Genomic DNA, 16,780 nt, shown 5'->3' with positions numbered 1-16,780 from the left:
GACCAAAGGACAAGTTAGTGATAGGTTCCAGGTGGATCTACAAGGTGAAGAAAGCAGCAGATGGAAGAATTGACAAACACAAGGCCAGATTTGTGGCCAGGGGATTCTCTCAAGTAAAGGGAATTGAAAATGAGGAGACCTTTTCTCCAGTAGCAAGGTACTCTTCAATTAGATCAATTCTAGCACTTGCAACATAGATGGGATGGAAGATCCATCAAATGGATGTGAATACAACATTCCTCAATGGAGTGATTGAGGAGGAGGTGTACATTGAGTAGTCGGAAGGATTTGAAACCTTCAATAGAGAGTTGCATGTGTGCATACTCAAACGAGCATTGTATGGATTGAAACAAGAACCCCATGCTTGGTACACCAAGATTGACAACTATCTCACTGGGTTGGGCTTCACCAAACGTGAAGCAAATCAAAACCTTTACCATATTGTTGTTGAAGGTAAATTATTGATTATAGTACTATATGTCGATGATTTAATTTTAACCGGTGATGAGAAGTTGATCAAGTCTTGCAAAGAGGATTTTGCAAGAGAATTCGAGATGAAGGACTTGGGGCTCATGCATTATTTCCTTAGTATGGAAGTATGGCAAGGAGATGGGGAATTGTTTGTCTCTCAGGGTAAGTATGCCAATGAGATACTAAAGAAGTTCCATATGGAGAGTAGTGAACCCATAGAGACTCCTATAGTAGGGAATTGGAGGAAGGAAGATGCTACTTCAGGTGAAGTAGTAGAGGCTACCATTTACAGGCATCTTGAGGGTTCACTCATGTATTTGGTGAACACACAACTGGACATGTGTTATGCAGTTAACTAGCTTAGTTAAGAAATGGTTAAGCCAACCAAATTGTATTGGAAGGCAACAAAGAATGTGTTGAGATACCTCAGAGGCACTACTCAATTTGGTCTTTGGTACAAACGGAAAGAGGGAGTGAAGCTGCAAGGCTTCACATATGCATATTGGGCTGGGAGTCCATCAAACAGGAAGAGCACATCAAGAGGAATTTTCACTATTGGGTCGGCAGAAGTTTCTTGGTACAATAGAAAGCAGAGACCTGTGGCACTTAGCTCAGCAAAACTAGAGTACATGGCTGCAAGTCAGGCAGCATGCGAAGCTATCTAGATGAGAAAGATTATTGTTGGGTTATTTGGTCAGTGGATGGATCCTATAGTGTTTTAATGTGACAATCATATTTGTATCAAACTCTCTGATAATCAAGTATTTCATAATTAATCCAAGCATATCAACATTCAGTATCACCATCTATGAGATTGTGTGCAAAGGCAGATTATGTTGTTGCAGTACATTCCGACAGAGGAATAAGATGCCGATATTTTGACAAAGGCCTTGTCAAGAGGCAAATTTGAGTTCCATAGAGGCAATATCGGGGTATCAGATAATTTGTTTCTTGTTGAGTGGGAGTGTTGAAAATGCAAAAAGAAATCATAATTTAATTTTGCTTTAATTAAATTAGGAGAAATTTCAATTTCAATTTAAGTAAAATACTTGAAGGAATTTAACTGAAGTGATATGGCACTTATCACTTAGTTAAATCAGTTAATTCAATTTGGAGACACTTGAGTTCAGTTCTACATGATTGATTTCTAATTTGTAGCAATCTATTTCAGTTAATTTGAGCTATTGTGAGTGTAATTAGTTCTCACTATTAGGAGAACTAGTGGAGGTTTAAACAAGGGTGTGTAACATTTTTCACACAAAGTGATCATCCAGTTAAATTGATCAATCAGCCTAAATTAACTCATGCATACATAGAATTCGAGTTACCCAGTTGAGATTGGATTTCAAAGGCAGTGTACTATTAGTTGTAGAAAATTCCAAATTGTACAGGTCATGCATGCAGTCAAAGAAAGACCTAATGGAATTGCACAATTCAAATTGGTGAATTTCCTAATTAATAAGGGCCTAATTCCCAAGAAAAAAGTGCAAGGAAATAGGAACTTGGCGGGTAGGAAAATTGGCTAAGTATTGGCGAGGGTCAGTATGTGAGGCAATGAGATAGACTATACTAGTGCAGAGGTTACTCAAGCTTGAGCAAGCATTGTATTTATTCTCTATTCTTTTATTAATGCAATACAGATAGTAAGGGGTTTTGGGTAGTTTCCTTCCCCTAGATAAATATCTAAGCATATGTGATTGAATCTTGTCTCATGTTTATGTTGTGATTTCTTGATCGATTAAATTGTTTTCTGTTGATGAGTAGAGTAGATTCAAGTCTTTTGTTTTAGTGAATTACATTAGCAGTTTTGAATCTAGGTCTATATGTTAAAAAGAAAAGTTGATGTATTTAATGTCTTTAAACAGTTCAAAGCTATGGTGAAAAATAAAACAGAAAAATCAATTAAATGTTTGCACTGACAATAGCGGTGAATTTACTTCCTTAGAATTTGAACAATATTGCAAGGATGAGGAGATTGTTAGACATAAAAGTTTTGTCTATACTCCTCAACGAAATGGCATTACTGAACATATGAATCAGACTCTTGTGGAGAGATTCAGATGCATGATCAGTGATGCTAACCTACAGAAGGAGTTGTGCGCAGAAGCAATATCTACTACTTGTTATTTGGTAAATAGATCACCTTCAGTTGTTATTAACTGTAAAATTCTTGAAGAAGTTTGGTCGGGTCAGTGTTGTGATTATTCACATTTAAGAATTTTTGGTTAGGATGCTTATGCTCTTATTCCAAAGAATTAGCGTTCTAAGTTAAACCCAAAAGAAAAATGTTATGTCTTTGTTGGGTATGACTATGCAGTGAAAGAATACAGGTTATGGGACCCTTCTTCGCATAAGATAGTCATTAGTAGAGATGTAACATTTGATTAATCTTCTCTTCTAAAATAAGATGTTGAAAAAGTTGAACATGAACATGTACCGCAAAATTAGTGAATTCAGTTGGAGACTCAACCTTCTTCGGAAAGTTGGAAGGAAGAAGAGACTTCTGAAGGAAAAGATGAAGAAGATGAAAAGGAAACTATAGAAGTTCAAGAACTAATGAAACAACCAAACACTCTAAGGAGGTCTACAAGGGAAAGAAGAACACCCAAAAGATATAAAGATTATGCTTCATCTATTGCATTGATTACTGAAGATGGGGAACCTTCTTGTTATCAGGAAGCAATGGACGATGCAGATAATGAAAAATGGAAGAAGGCTATGAAAGAAGAAATGGATTCTTTAGCCAAGAAAAATACATGGGACCTTGTAGAACTTCCTAAAGGGATAGGTGTTGTCAAATGCAAATGGGTCTTCAAATTGAAGCGAAATTTTGATGGAAGTATTGAAAGATATAAGGCGAGACTAGTAGCAAAAGGTTATTCTCAAGTAGAAGGTATTGAGTTTCATGAAAAAATTTCACGATCGTAAAACTTCTTTCTATTCGTATTATGTTAGCAGTAACTGCATTACTTGATCTTGAGTTAGAATAGTTAGATGTTAAAACGACCTTTCTTCATGGAGATTTTGATGAAGAGATTTATATGGAAAAACTAGATGGTTTTGTACAAGGTCACAACAGAAGATTAGTTTGCAAGCTCAAGGAATCATTATATGGCCTGAGGTAGTCTCCCAGCCAGTGATACAAGAAGTTTGACTCCTTCATGGTGACCCAGAACTTCACTAGAAGTGAGTATGATCATTATGTGTACTTTAAGAGTTTCAATGACATATTCATTATCTTAGTCTTTTATGTTGACGATATGCTTATTGCAAGTAAAAGCATGGAAGAGATCAACAGGTTAAAGGCTCAATTTTCTAGGACGTTCGATATGAAGGATCTTTGAGCGGAAAGACATATCTTGGGCATCGAGATACACAGACAGGAAACATGGAAAGCTCTAGTTATCACAGCAGAATTATGTGGAGAAAGTACTTGCAAAGTTCGTTATGGACAATGTGAAACCTGTTATTGTTCCTCTAGCTTCTCATTTTAAGTTTTCTTTAGGTTTGAGTGCTTGAACTGGTGAAGAAAAGAAGTATATGTCTCGTGTACCATATGCAAATGTGGTAGGAAACTTAATGTGTGCGATGGTATCTCCAAGACCTGACATTTCACATGAAGTTGGAGTTGTCAACATGTTCATGGCAAATCCAGGAGAAGAATATTGGCGAGCAATGAAATGGGTTCTTCAATATTTGAGAGGCACAAGTGACCATTGTATCATGTTTAATGGTTGTGAAGGTTTAGTTTGCGAATATGTGGATGTTGATTATGCAGATGATTTGGAAAAGAGAAGATTTACTATAGGATATGTCCACGTGGGGCAATTAGCTAGATGTCAAAATTTCAAGAAACAGTTGTTTTGTTCACTACTGAAGTAGAGTATATAGTTGCTTCAGATCCTTGCAAAGAGGCAATATGTTTGAAGGTCTACTTAATGAGCTTCAATTACGCAGGAGAAAGTGAATGTATTTTGTGATAGTCATAGTGTTATTCATTTGGCTACAAATCCAACTTATCACAGTAAGGCTAAGCATATTGATGTTAGATATCATTTTGTAAGACATTTGATCGATGGCGGCAAAGTAGCTCTCAAGAAGGTCCATACACAAGAGAATCGTGCAGACATGTTCACAAACCAGTTTTAGTAGAGAAGTTGCGATGGTGTTTGACTTCTCTTAGCTTGCAGAAGAAATGATGAATGTGCATGGGCAAGGGATTAGGAAATTGTTGTCAAGGCGGAGATTGTTAAAAATGACAACAATTAATGTTAACAATGTACTTATCTGAGTAAATTTAGTTTTATCGTTAAGGCAATTATGTAACCATAGGGAGTTATGTAACAAAGTCTTTGTATTAAAATGGTGATTGTCAAAGAGGTTTGATGTACATTGGAGAGTCATTCTTGAAATTGGTGTAATATGAATTCCAATCCCCTGCCCCGTGGAGGTTTCCTTGACAAACTGTCAAGATTTTACCACGTAAATTCTGTGTTTCTTATTGTGTGATTTAGTTTCTATATCGTGTGCATTTCTTTCTTATTTAAATGTTAACGGGCTCAAATACCAACATCTCACTATTTTTTATGTTTCGCAAACTAATTAGAATTCTAAGTGTTCTTTTTTAAGAGTGTATACATGTAGAAGTCATTAAGATGTAATAATTTTAGACATCTACATGCTTTCTCATCAATAAATAACAAAGCTAATCATTTTGTTTGAATATTTCAACTAACACATTCTTTAATCCACACTACAAGTCTTCTAAAAAATAAAAAATAAAATAAAAAAGAAATCATATATATAAACTATTTACTTTTAAAAACTACTCTCAAGCATTTAAACACAATAAAATAATTCCTAAAATAATGTGACAAAAATGTGAAATTTAATAATAAAATGGTTAAAAATGTAACTTATAGGAAAACAATCTAATACTTACACATCACACTGGGTGAAAGTGATATTAAAAACTAGGTCCCCTTCCATTATAGGGGTAAATGATGTTGAAAACTACTCGACTCTTCATTTGAAATCTAATCCCAAAAATTCCCCCTTTGAGATAACCCAACCCAATTTTATATTCATCATATGCCATATACCCCACCCAACCCAATTTTATAAGGTATACACACCTAGGAAGGTTAAAGGTTCCTCACATAATTGAGCCTTCGTGTTAACTTATAAGCAAGGTGCAAGGGACATGGAGGCTTAACATCCAACTATTTTGCTTTTAATCTCATCATATTATGCATAAGGGACAAGCCATGCAACTAGAATCACATGGTGATTGACTTCTCCAAAGTTCGTCTTACTGACAAGTAAAACAACACAGCTTTGAAAATATCATTTGACAACAAAGGAATGATTAGAATACTCCACCATGCATGCCTTGCGTGTATAATATCCATTTATCTATACATTGCTTCGTTGTTTCCAAAGATATAATAGTTGTATGGCGGTTGTCCTCTGAAGATTCCATTATTGCATTCGGCTGAACAAATCCAACCCTAACGCCAAAAAGCAAGCTGGCCTGTGCATATTTTATTTCTATATACATCTAAAACTATCTTTCAACGCAGTGCCTTCTCAACAATGACGCACAACCTTACAAATATGAAATCCCGCTTCTTTAGGACATGGATTACACAATCATTGCCGCTCAACTAGGTATTTGACAATTACCCAGATTGGTTGGAAAATGATTTCATTTTTCCATCTCCTAATTACCCAAGTGAAGTCAATCTCTCTTTCTTTTCCCAAAGGGGCCACACACTTACCCAACTCAACTATAAGCCTGACCCTGATGGACTCAACAGTGATTTCAAGCTTTCCTCCCCATAATGTTGCAAGAGTGCTTTATTCATTTGATTATTGAGAACTTTAATCATCTTTTAATTTTTTTAAGATAATGCTAGTTTTAGCAAAGCCATGAGGGTTTTTTTTCAAGGTGTCATTTTTCAGGGGAAGAATTCCTCGGACGATCAAAAGTGGCTAGAATCTAGCAAAAAAAATCAAAAATCTCAATGCAACAGTGTTTGAATCATGTTTTTGATGGTGGAAATGGATTCAACGCCATCAAAAACCTCTTAGGCACCCAAAATCTTGAAGTTTGACAGCTGTGACCTGGATTTACAAAAATCCCTGCAGGATTTTTATCAAAATCTTGCCTGAATTTCCACAATTTTCAGGGCAAATTTGCAGGCTGGTTAGACTACGACCTTTCTCCAAGAGCACTTGTAGAATATGTATGGTCACTGATATTATCTGGTATTGCATCACAATTATTTATTAAGTTCAGGGAAAATTTTAAAGATGGAATTTATTTTAAAGTCTAGAAACTTTGGCGAATCTTACTAGTCCCTAAAATGCAATTTATGAAATGTTTGGTGGTATTTAAAAAACATTCAAATTTCTAATAATTTCTATAATCTCTATGAAATTTTGGTGATTTCAAAAATAAAATAATTTTATAGTATGAAATTTTAGCAAATCACTTTTAGAGAGACGAAAATTGGTGAATCTTTTTCTGGAAAAAAAGATAAAAAAATAATAAATTTTGGTGATTTTGAAGATAAAATAATTTTATAGTATAAAATTTTAGCAAATCACTTTTAGGTATGACAAAAGTTAAAAAATAATAATAATAATAATAAAAATTGGAAAAAAAAAACATAGAAAATTAATTCAACTATAGATATTAATCCTTAAAATTTTCTTTAATTAAATTGGTCATAAATAATTAGCGCTCAAATAATCAAAACCCAGTGGGTGGCAGCTATTTCTTTAATTAAATTGGTCATAAATAATTAGCCCTCAAGTAATCAAACCCAGTGGGTGGCAGCTACTTTAGATAAATTTGATTAACTTAATTTAAATATTACTTTTGAAGAAATATATTAGGAAAAAGATATCAAAACCAAGATTGGATGCTAGGACCTGTGGGTCCAGCATGCTTTTGCTGCACCACTTTGATGGTAATGTTTTTGACTTATTTTGTCCATGGTGACAGTTGTCTATTCTTATTTAAACAAAGCATGTGCTACCAAATAGAGATAATAAAATTACAAAATATTCAAGTAGGTTTCCTTGGGTGTGAGCCCTGAGAAGTTTCTATTCCTACAAACTCGCTTAAGCCTAGCGACCAGTTTCATCCCTTTGAAAGTTACGCTACACACGTAGGTAAAACAGTGAAAACCGTTGCCAGAAGGAAACCAGGTGGACAGCCTAACACTCCATCAACCTCCTAATGAACCACCACCTCTTTGACAATTGTCAATGAATTTTACATGTCATATATGTTTAGACTTCCCTCCATGTCACAAAATCATGTTGGACACCTCATAATGGCAAACATCCCTAGAACCTTGTAAATATTGATCCTATAACCATGCTAGAACTAGGGGAATTGTTAAGTACAGGCCATATGTTTGGTCCCTGAGTTGGTCATATCCATTGATGACCAAACTCAGAACATGGCAAAGACATTCAAATGACACATTGAATTTAAATTCCACCTTCTGCAATCAGAATCCCAGATCAGTTTTAAGATTCCATTTTAAAGGGCCATAAACACATTTTGCACTAGTAAGAAAAGTTTAAGAAAAGATCATTGAATTTATCCACAGCTTCAGCTTCTGTTTACTATGAAGAAAGATCACCCTGTGCTGCATTCTCGAAAAATTCTGCAGGTGTCATCAAATTGAATCTTACTAAAATAAAACCAAATTCTCTGAAAACACTGGAACTCAAAAAGGACAAAATTATGTTTCAGTAATATAATAGATGAATGTAAATCCTTCACAAAGGTCAATATATTGGTGGAATTGCTCATTCACCATATTACATTGCATGACATCTCTACAAATTTTGAGTTCTATACATATGATGCACTTCTCGAGCATACAATTACCAAGAATACAATGTCAAATAATATGACTTGCGCCCCTAAACAGTATCGGAAACGACACTCCATGTACCATACAAAAATGGCTATCGCCTTCTCTACGCTCACGAGTTTGCTACTGGATTTGCAATTCCCTTTAATCAGAACAGAGAAGATCTTGGACAGATTGCAGAGATGTAAACTGTAGGTAGAAGTTAATTTACATGAAGAAATCTCTCGTAAATCTGAGGATAACCTTTGCACCAACAGTAAGAATAGTTCAATCTCAAAATCTTATGCTCCTTTACGCGGATGCCTTGGAGATTGCTTATATGATTCAGATCCCAAGCTGCTTAGCCTTGCAGATCGGTAACGAACTGCAGGTGCTATGTTGCTGTGAGTGCGATAACCATTGGTTGCACTACCATTTTCTGTTAACTGACTGTGAACCTCATAAGCAGTCACCCCATTGCTTGCAGTATATGTAAAAGAGGCACCAGCCATATCCTTCATGTTTTGCAAAGGTTCTAGTATCTCAACAACATCCTTCATAAGTGGCCTGGCTTTAGCATTTTGGCCAAGGCAATTGTAAGCCAAGCTAGCAGCCTTCTGAGCAGCCTTCATAGAATACTGACCCTCCAACCTAGGATCAATAATGCGTACTAACTTCCGTTTATCATTTAGAAATGGACGAGCCCAATCTGCCAAGTTCTGTTCTCTGCTGGGTCTTGTCCTATCCATGGCACGTCTGCCAGTGAGCAACTCCAACAGTACTACACCAAAGCTGTATACATCACTTCTAGCTGTCAAATGACCTGCTGACGGGAAACCAAAGGTTAGATGTTTGTTTTAACATATAATCATTTCACACACCAACTCCCATTGCTCCTTGCTTTGTCACTAAAAATATCAGAACATGCTTTAATTCTTCAAATGTGAACTGCGTTACTAGTTTGGATCAGGCACTAGTAGGTCCTGAAAACAAAAGCTTGTTGGTAGTACAGAACTTACCAGTCATGACATACTCAGGAGCTGCATAACCATATGTCCCCATGACCCGAGTGGAAACATGAGTCTCATCTCCCTCCGGTCCATCTTTTGCAAGTCCAAAATCAGATAGCTTAGCTGTGTAATCCTGAAAGGAAGTAACAAATGGGAAAGGAAATTAATCAACTATTTTATACTGTCACCAAATGATTTCCCACAATTACAAATGAATCAAATTAAGTGATGTCAAAAACCATAAGCATGTACAGAATTAAGAAGATAAATCCTGGATACTGGAAAATGCTTGTCGGCTATAAGTTTAGATACACTAACCGAGTCCAACAAAATATTTGATGTCTTAAAATCACGATAGATAACCGGATTTTCAGCTCCATGAAGGAAAGCAAGACCTTTGGCAGCCCCAACTGCAATCTTAATTCTTGCAGACCACGGCAATGGAACAGAAACCTCTGTAAGCATCATGTAAATATACATCAGCACTTCTCTATAACACCCCAAACTACAAATACTAAGATAATCTAATTTCTTGAGAATCCTTCCATTATAACACCCCAAACTACAAATACTAAGATAATCTAATTTCTTGAAATCCTAATGGAAGGATAAGTTTTAGAAGAGAGACAAATATTTTAGGCCAAAATGTATGATCTGGGGCTAATTTCTATACAGGAATGTTTGCATGACCAAAATACTGTAAAAATACCTAGGAAATGTTGCCTAGAAGTCTCCTGTATACAAAAATCTAGGAAATGTTTCTAAGAAATTTCAAATCCAATTCCAGTACAGAAATGCCATTTCCACGTGATAAAATTATAGTTCTTTCAATGAGTACGCAAGGACAAGCCCCAAAATTTAAAAACTATAAATAAAAATACTAACAAAACCATAAATAAAGGAAAATCAAAGATCAAAAGTTCGTCGATACATCTATATGCACACTATGTATAGAAAAAATATCTTTCCTGCTCATACATAAAAACATAGATAGTTGTTACTGTTTCCTAAAATTTGGTAGTGTCTTTTTCAAAACCCATTTCCACGTTCCAAGTGACATAAGTTTAAGGAAAGTATCCCAATTTCACTGTCAGGCCTGAGCCATGTGAATCTAGGATGTTGCCATGCAATATGGACAGGAAACATTTTCACCTTCAAGCATTTGATATAGAAAACAAGTCTTTCCAGGAAAGATTTGTCAGATTCCATTCCTAGGGGGCAATAGCCATATCCCTAATGCAATGCTTTCGTTTGTGGACATTGATAAATTGGGTATAACAATAAAGAAGTAAATCAGGCAAGTGCCCACAGAGACATCTGACGTAGTCTTTGAATATAAACAACACACATTTCATATCCTTTCAATATATGTTTTATGCAGTTTAACAGGAACGAGACTCACTTAATCTCTTCCTAGGTCTACAAGAGGGCCTGCACTCCTCTGTAGGATGCAGAGATAAAATGATGGGTTTCTCTCTCTCCCCCAACCCTTACCCTTTAGAGCCTTTGCTGGATCATTTTAAGGAAGGTGATTCGGAGAGTGCCCTGGGGCATTGGAATTGTTAGCAGTGAAACCATAAACAGATACACCATGATGATTGAAAAAACACACACTGCCAGTAACCTCCCAATCTGTGGTCAGAACGTGGGTGCGTAATTAAGGAGTTATATCATGTCACTAGGATAGGAAATTGGAAAAGGAAATGGGAAAACAGAGCTAATGGGTTTCAGGGGATAAGGAACGGTGAGCCCACCGGTCCCAACAGTGGATAGTGGGCTTGCAGTTTCCAACCGTTCCTCACACCAAGTCGTATCGACTTAAATATGTTAGGTAACCTGAACAACCTACTCTCATTACTTGGAGGTGCTCTGTCTCATTTGCCATTGGACGCTTTTGAGACAAAGTGGAGTGTTATTTTGGGCATTTAAATTGTATTTTAAATGCAGAAATAGAAAATCCTGTAATACTTGGATGGTACAGATTCAACAACTTAGAATTAAGGGAATTAAGATTTTTTCAATCTCTATCGGATTTTAGGCAAAATCTACCAGGAAATCTGCCCCAAAACAAGCCAAAATGTCCCCTCGTTAGACTACTGCAATGTTATTAATGTTATTATGTGAATAAAATCGATTACTATTGTATTAGTGTAGTTTCAAAATGGGAATGGGAATGGAAACGAGAACAGAACAGGAAGAAATAGGCCTCCTACATAGATTTAAGAGATAAGTTCAGGAGTTATGTTTGAACCTCAGTTTCTCCAACTCAAAAACAAAACAAAAAAATTCCAGATCATAAATATTACTAAACACAGCTTCGGTAAAAACAACGTAAAGCAATTAGTTTTCTACTCTATAAACATAGAGACCACCACCACGCCAGACCAAATAAAACATAACACAGGGTTAGGCAAATCTCGTACTTCTGAAAAGATGGTTCTCCAGACTGCCTCTGGGCATAAACTCGTAAACCAGCACTCTGTCCTCGTCCTCACAGCAATAACCAACCAACTTCACCAAGTGAGGATGCCTCAGCTGCCCTAAGAATATGACCTCCGCCTGAGAAACACACCACCACAAAAACCATAAGAATTTTTCCAAAAATCCCCAAAAACGAAACTTCACAAAAAAACCAAAATCCTGCATTAGCCCAACTTCAAAATCCTAAAAACAAACAGTCAGTCACATTTACCAGCCATTCCCTGTGCCCCTGAAGCCCTTCCGGATTAAGCACCTTGACTGCGACCGCAATTCCCTTGGATCCATGCCTCACATTATCATCAATGTAGCCCTTGTGCATGGCCCCAAAGCCTCCCTCCCCCAGCATGTAATCTGAACGAAAATTCTTCGTAATAATCTTGATTTCGCTCATCGTGAAAACCTCCAAATTCGATCCCGGAGACCCCTGCAAGAATTCCTCCACTTCCCGGGGCGTCGAAGGGCTGCTGTTCGAATTCATTTCCGACCATGACAGCCTCTGAAACGACACCGGTTTTCTCATCTGTGTGGAGGATTTCGGCTGGGAAGCTCGGCATTTGACAACGCTCACGACCACGGATTCCTCTCGCGTGCGGCAAATCCTCATCAGCCCCTGCCAACCCATTGTATCCTTACTATTGTTCTGAGCAGAGATGGGATTTTCTAATAAAACTGTGATTTGCAGGCGACAGGGGGTGGTGTGTTTATGAGGTTCGAACGGGAACGCCGGCGAACATCGTCAACGAATTTGGTATTAAATTCATGGCGATGGATATGACGAAGCGATGGACAGGGTGTGATTGGGATTTTGTCGCGCGTTATACCAACTCCACTACTTGTTTTTAAAAAATTTCCACCTGCTTCGAATTCCCGATTTACGTTATCATTACATCACACGTGAGACGTTGGCGTCAGTACGGACGTGGAAAAGGAAACTTTGTAGGATGCTCAACGATATTCTTTTTAATTAGCTGCCGTCCTTTCGAGCCGAGGGGTTAAGATTGCAACCGAGTTAGGGTTAGGGTTAGGGTTAGGGTTAGGTGACTATAGAGATAAAAATATAAGTATTTAGTGGTGTCTAGTGGGGGATCACCTAGCAAGGAGATAAAGAGTCATGTCATGGAGGGATTGATTCAAAGCTCCACTAAGGTCATTGGGATGATTGTTGGAACCGTTGAAGTCATTTGGGAGTGTTAGGCGATTTCCAGTCCACACAAGTTTAAAGGTTTCTCAACAGGTTTGGCCCATGGGTTTCTCCATAGGTTTTGCCATCAAAAGTTTTCCAACTCCATTCAAGATATTTTAGGTTATTATCCTTGTCTCAAGTTGTTTTTCTAACCGGTTTTGCCAATCAAAAATTTCCCATTCTATTTAAAATATTTTTATGTTATTCTCCTTGTCTTAAGTTAGACAAGTTATTTTCATGTCATTTTCTTTTCTAAGAATTTTTTTCTCAAATATTATGCATCTAAAACTCAACAGGTTTTGCCAACCAAAAATTTCTCCATTCCATTTAAAATATTTTTATGTTGTTCTCCTTGTCTCTAGACCAGTTGTTTTCATGTCATTTTCTTTTGCTAAGAATTTTTCCCTAAGATATTATGCATCGAAAATGGAGTCGATATATAAGGATTATGGTATTAATGAAATCATATTTTCATGTCATTTTCTTGGTTGACAATGCATTCACAATAGAGTTTACAAGTAAAGATAGTCTAAATGTAAAGATTATGGTGTTAAAGAAAAGATAATATATCACTCAACATATATATTAGCTCTTTGTTTTATTTTTCTTTTTACACATTTATGTTATTCTCCTTATCTCAAGATAGACAAGTTGTTTTCATGTCATTTTCTTTTCTAAGAATTTTTCCCTGAGATATTATGCATCCAAGATGGAGACTATATGTCAGGATTGTGGTGTTAATGAAATCATATTTTCATGTCATTTTCTTGGTTGAGAATTTTGCCTTGGACTATCATGCATTTACAATAGATTTTATATATAATATAGTTTATATGTAAATATTATGGTGTGAAAAGATAATATATCACTCAATATATCTATTGGCTCTTTGCTTATTATTCTTTTCACACATTTTTATTTTGGCAAAAGCTTATTGTTCTTTTCACACATTTTTATTTTGTCATTTTCTTGTCATTTAAAAAAGACATTAACCTCCCTTGTTATGGGTGTTTGAAAATGTGAATGCCCAAATATTTTTTCTCAACTATTATTATCACTAGTATATATAACATGTCTAAGATTTGGAAATTTGGATTCATATTAACTATGTTTGTGTTTCATTTTTATGGTTTGTTTTTACTCTCTTTTTTTTTGCTTTTATACACATCAAGTTTTGGAATGCTCTATGTGTATGCCAAAGTCCTTCCAAAATATGAATAAACTATATGATCAATTGTGTATCAAGGGTTTATGTTGTGAATAGTCTTACATGTATAACAATTGCAAGATGAGTGTGATTTATAAGGCATTATCTAATGTGAGAACATCCCTAGCTTACTAGTAATTCTACAACAACCAAAAAGAAGATTTCATTTTAGTTTAGTTTTCTCTAGTATGATTTACAATGTTTTGTATACCACAAGTGATTGGTGGATTACAAGGACAATGGAAGGTTGTGCATAAGAAGGTTATACTAAACAACAATTGTACCACCACAACTTCAAGTGGCATCCAATGTACAACTATGGTGCAAATATCATGTGTTGTGTTGACATGTGAAGCTTGAAGGCATGACACTAATATTGCATCATCTAATTTTGAGGGACTTGGATAAGACTAATCCCAAAGCCCTAATAGTTGGAAAATTGATGGGAATCAAGGGTCCTCATTACACCTTGAGTTTCATTAGAGCTAAATTTTGTGAGACTCTATCATATAACATCAATCATCCACTAATCAACATGATCAATGACCCAAAGATCATCTCAAGGATATGAGAAGTTTGGAAGCTTGGAAAGACATCTACGCTTTGAACATGTTAGTGAGTTATTCACTAGGCTAGGCATCACCCATCATGAAGCACATGTATGGCCTCCACACCAAAGTATATATGTGTGAACCCTATGGTCATTGATTCAAGTGCACAAGAAGCCACAATTTGTTGTTTTTTTACCACAATTAAAATTAACAACCTTAGAATTCTAAAGTATAAATGAAGAGCATATGATTTAGAAAGGGCTTTTGTCATCATAACATTATGGTAGCTAAGATTGTAATTATGCTTTTGGACCTAAGAAGAATTTATGTGTAATGAGATCCAAAGGCTTTAGCACAATTGATTTATGAGAAATTGAATGTTTTTTGGTTCATTATTGTTTTTCACTTTGTTTTGTTTGAAACGTATTTGTTTCCATTATACTAGTTGTGTAGTTTGATATACATCCATGGGTATCAAAGTAGGAAGAGGATGCATGAGGAAACAATGCCAATGGGGGAGAAATGGGGTAGCAATGTATGAGATTATGTAAAGGAGTTTGTCAAGGGGAGTTTATAAAAGGAATTTGTAGGGAAGAGATACTATGTTGTGCAATTGCAATATTGCACAAAGAGGAGGCATTCAATTTGGAAAAGGCAGAAGTATACCATGAAGCCTATAGGGTGGTGATAACATTGCATGATTGGTGAGGGGGATTTTATTGAGATTGGATGTTACATAAGTATCCCAATTAAAGGAAGTTACCACATAATTGATTAATGAGAGTGAAGATGAAGGGTGAAAATAAGCCAATAAACAGGAGCCAAAAGAAGAGAGTGCACTAAAGGAGAGAATGTTAAGGGCCTTTACAAATCTGGCAGGCAAACCCAAATTGAACACTTCTACGAACTCAAGGAGTTTCAACTCAAAATAATTAATAGGTTGGATTGGAAATATGGAGAAGTATTTTGAATTTTATCAGCTTATTGAATACCCCGGCTGGGTGAAGTTTGTGTCCACCAAGTTTAAGGGCCATGCATCATTGTGGTGGGATAGTCTAAAAATGGATAAAGAAAAGAAAGGGAAAGAGAAGATAAATAATTGGGACATAATGGTCACTAAGTTGAAAGGTAAACATTTCCCTATTGATTATTCATTGAATTTTCTTATAAGATTGTAATGAGGAAAAGAAATCTTTGTGACAGAATACACATAGGAGTTTTACATATTGTATATAAACTCTAGACAAAATGGAGGCAGTGAGGAAATAATGGCTAGGCATGTTTTTGGGGGTCAGATTTCCCATTCAATAATAATTGAGCATGGGGAGACTTTGCTTAGTTATATAAGCCTATCAATTGGCATTGAATGTAGAGCAGAATTTACAAGAAAATAACAGAGTTCCAAAGAAAGAGAAGCCAAAGGCAAAGAAAGTCTAACAATGGTGAGAAAATGAAATTCAAGTGAATGGAATCTATCTTAAATGTGTAGTGCATGGGCATAAACATATGAATGTTTAGAGAAACAAAGTGGTGTTAAAATAAATGAAAAAGCACATGTTGTGCAAGAAGAGAATGTAGCAGTTAAGAATGTTGTTGATATTTAGAGAGAGAAAGTAGAGAACCTAATATTTATGAGAGTGTTGTTGAAGCCAACGAATTACCTTGAAGAAAAAGAGTTAGAGTAGACATAGGCCATTTTCAAGACCAAGTGCAAGGCTGAAAGTAAGTGTTGTGCTTTGATTGTGGATGGAGGATGTATAAAGAATTTAATTTCTACCAATGTGACATATAATTTGCATTGTTGAAGTCTACATTGCATCCAAAATCATTTAGAGTGCCATGGTTGTAGAAGGGACACCCAGTTATGGTGTCAAAGTAGTGTTTGCTAAGTTTCCACATTGGAAATTACCAAGATCAAGGGTTGTGTGTGGTGTTACTAATGGATGTTCATCATGATTTAATGGGAAAGTTATGACAATTGATAGAAGTGTTGCTTATGA

The 16,780-nt window shown here is 36.0% G+C and overlaps 1 protein-coding gene across 1 annotated transcript; it reads right to left on the bottom strand.

The window, feature by feature from the left end:
* Window positions 1-8,257: 8,257 nt before the first annotated feature.
* Window positions 8,258-12,656, bottom strand: LOC149145520 (putative serine/threonine-protein kinase PBL8). The gene is made up of 5 exons (XM_089448495.1): window positions 12,051-12,656; window positions 11,782-11,917; window positions 9,677-9,813; window positions 9,368-9,491; window positions 8,258-9,171 (listed from the first exon to the last, which is right to left on the bottom strand). Exons 1-5 carry the CDS (start codon window positions 12,459-12,461, stop codon window positions 8,651-8,653), a joined length of 1,329 nt encoding a protein of 442 aa, XP_089304621.1. The 5' UTR covers window positions 12,462-12,656; the 3' UTR covers window positions 8,258-8,650.
* Window positions 12,657-16,780: the final 4,124 nt, after the last annotated feature.

This window comes from Pinus tabuliformis, chromosome X, assembly GCF_031772625.1.
Source record: "Pinus tabuliformis cultivar Carrire ecotype Pingquan chromosome X, CPIR1, whole genome shotgun sequence".
In the NCBI taxonomy this organism is placed as follows: domain Eukaryota; kingdom Viridiplantae; phylum Streptophyta; class Pinopsida; order Pinales; family Pinaceae; genus Pinus; species Pinus tabuliformis.
The sequence above is the reverse complement of the archived record's forward strand: the minus strand, read 5'-3'. Positions and strand labels throughout refer to the sequence as shown.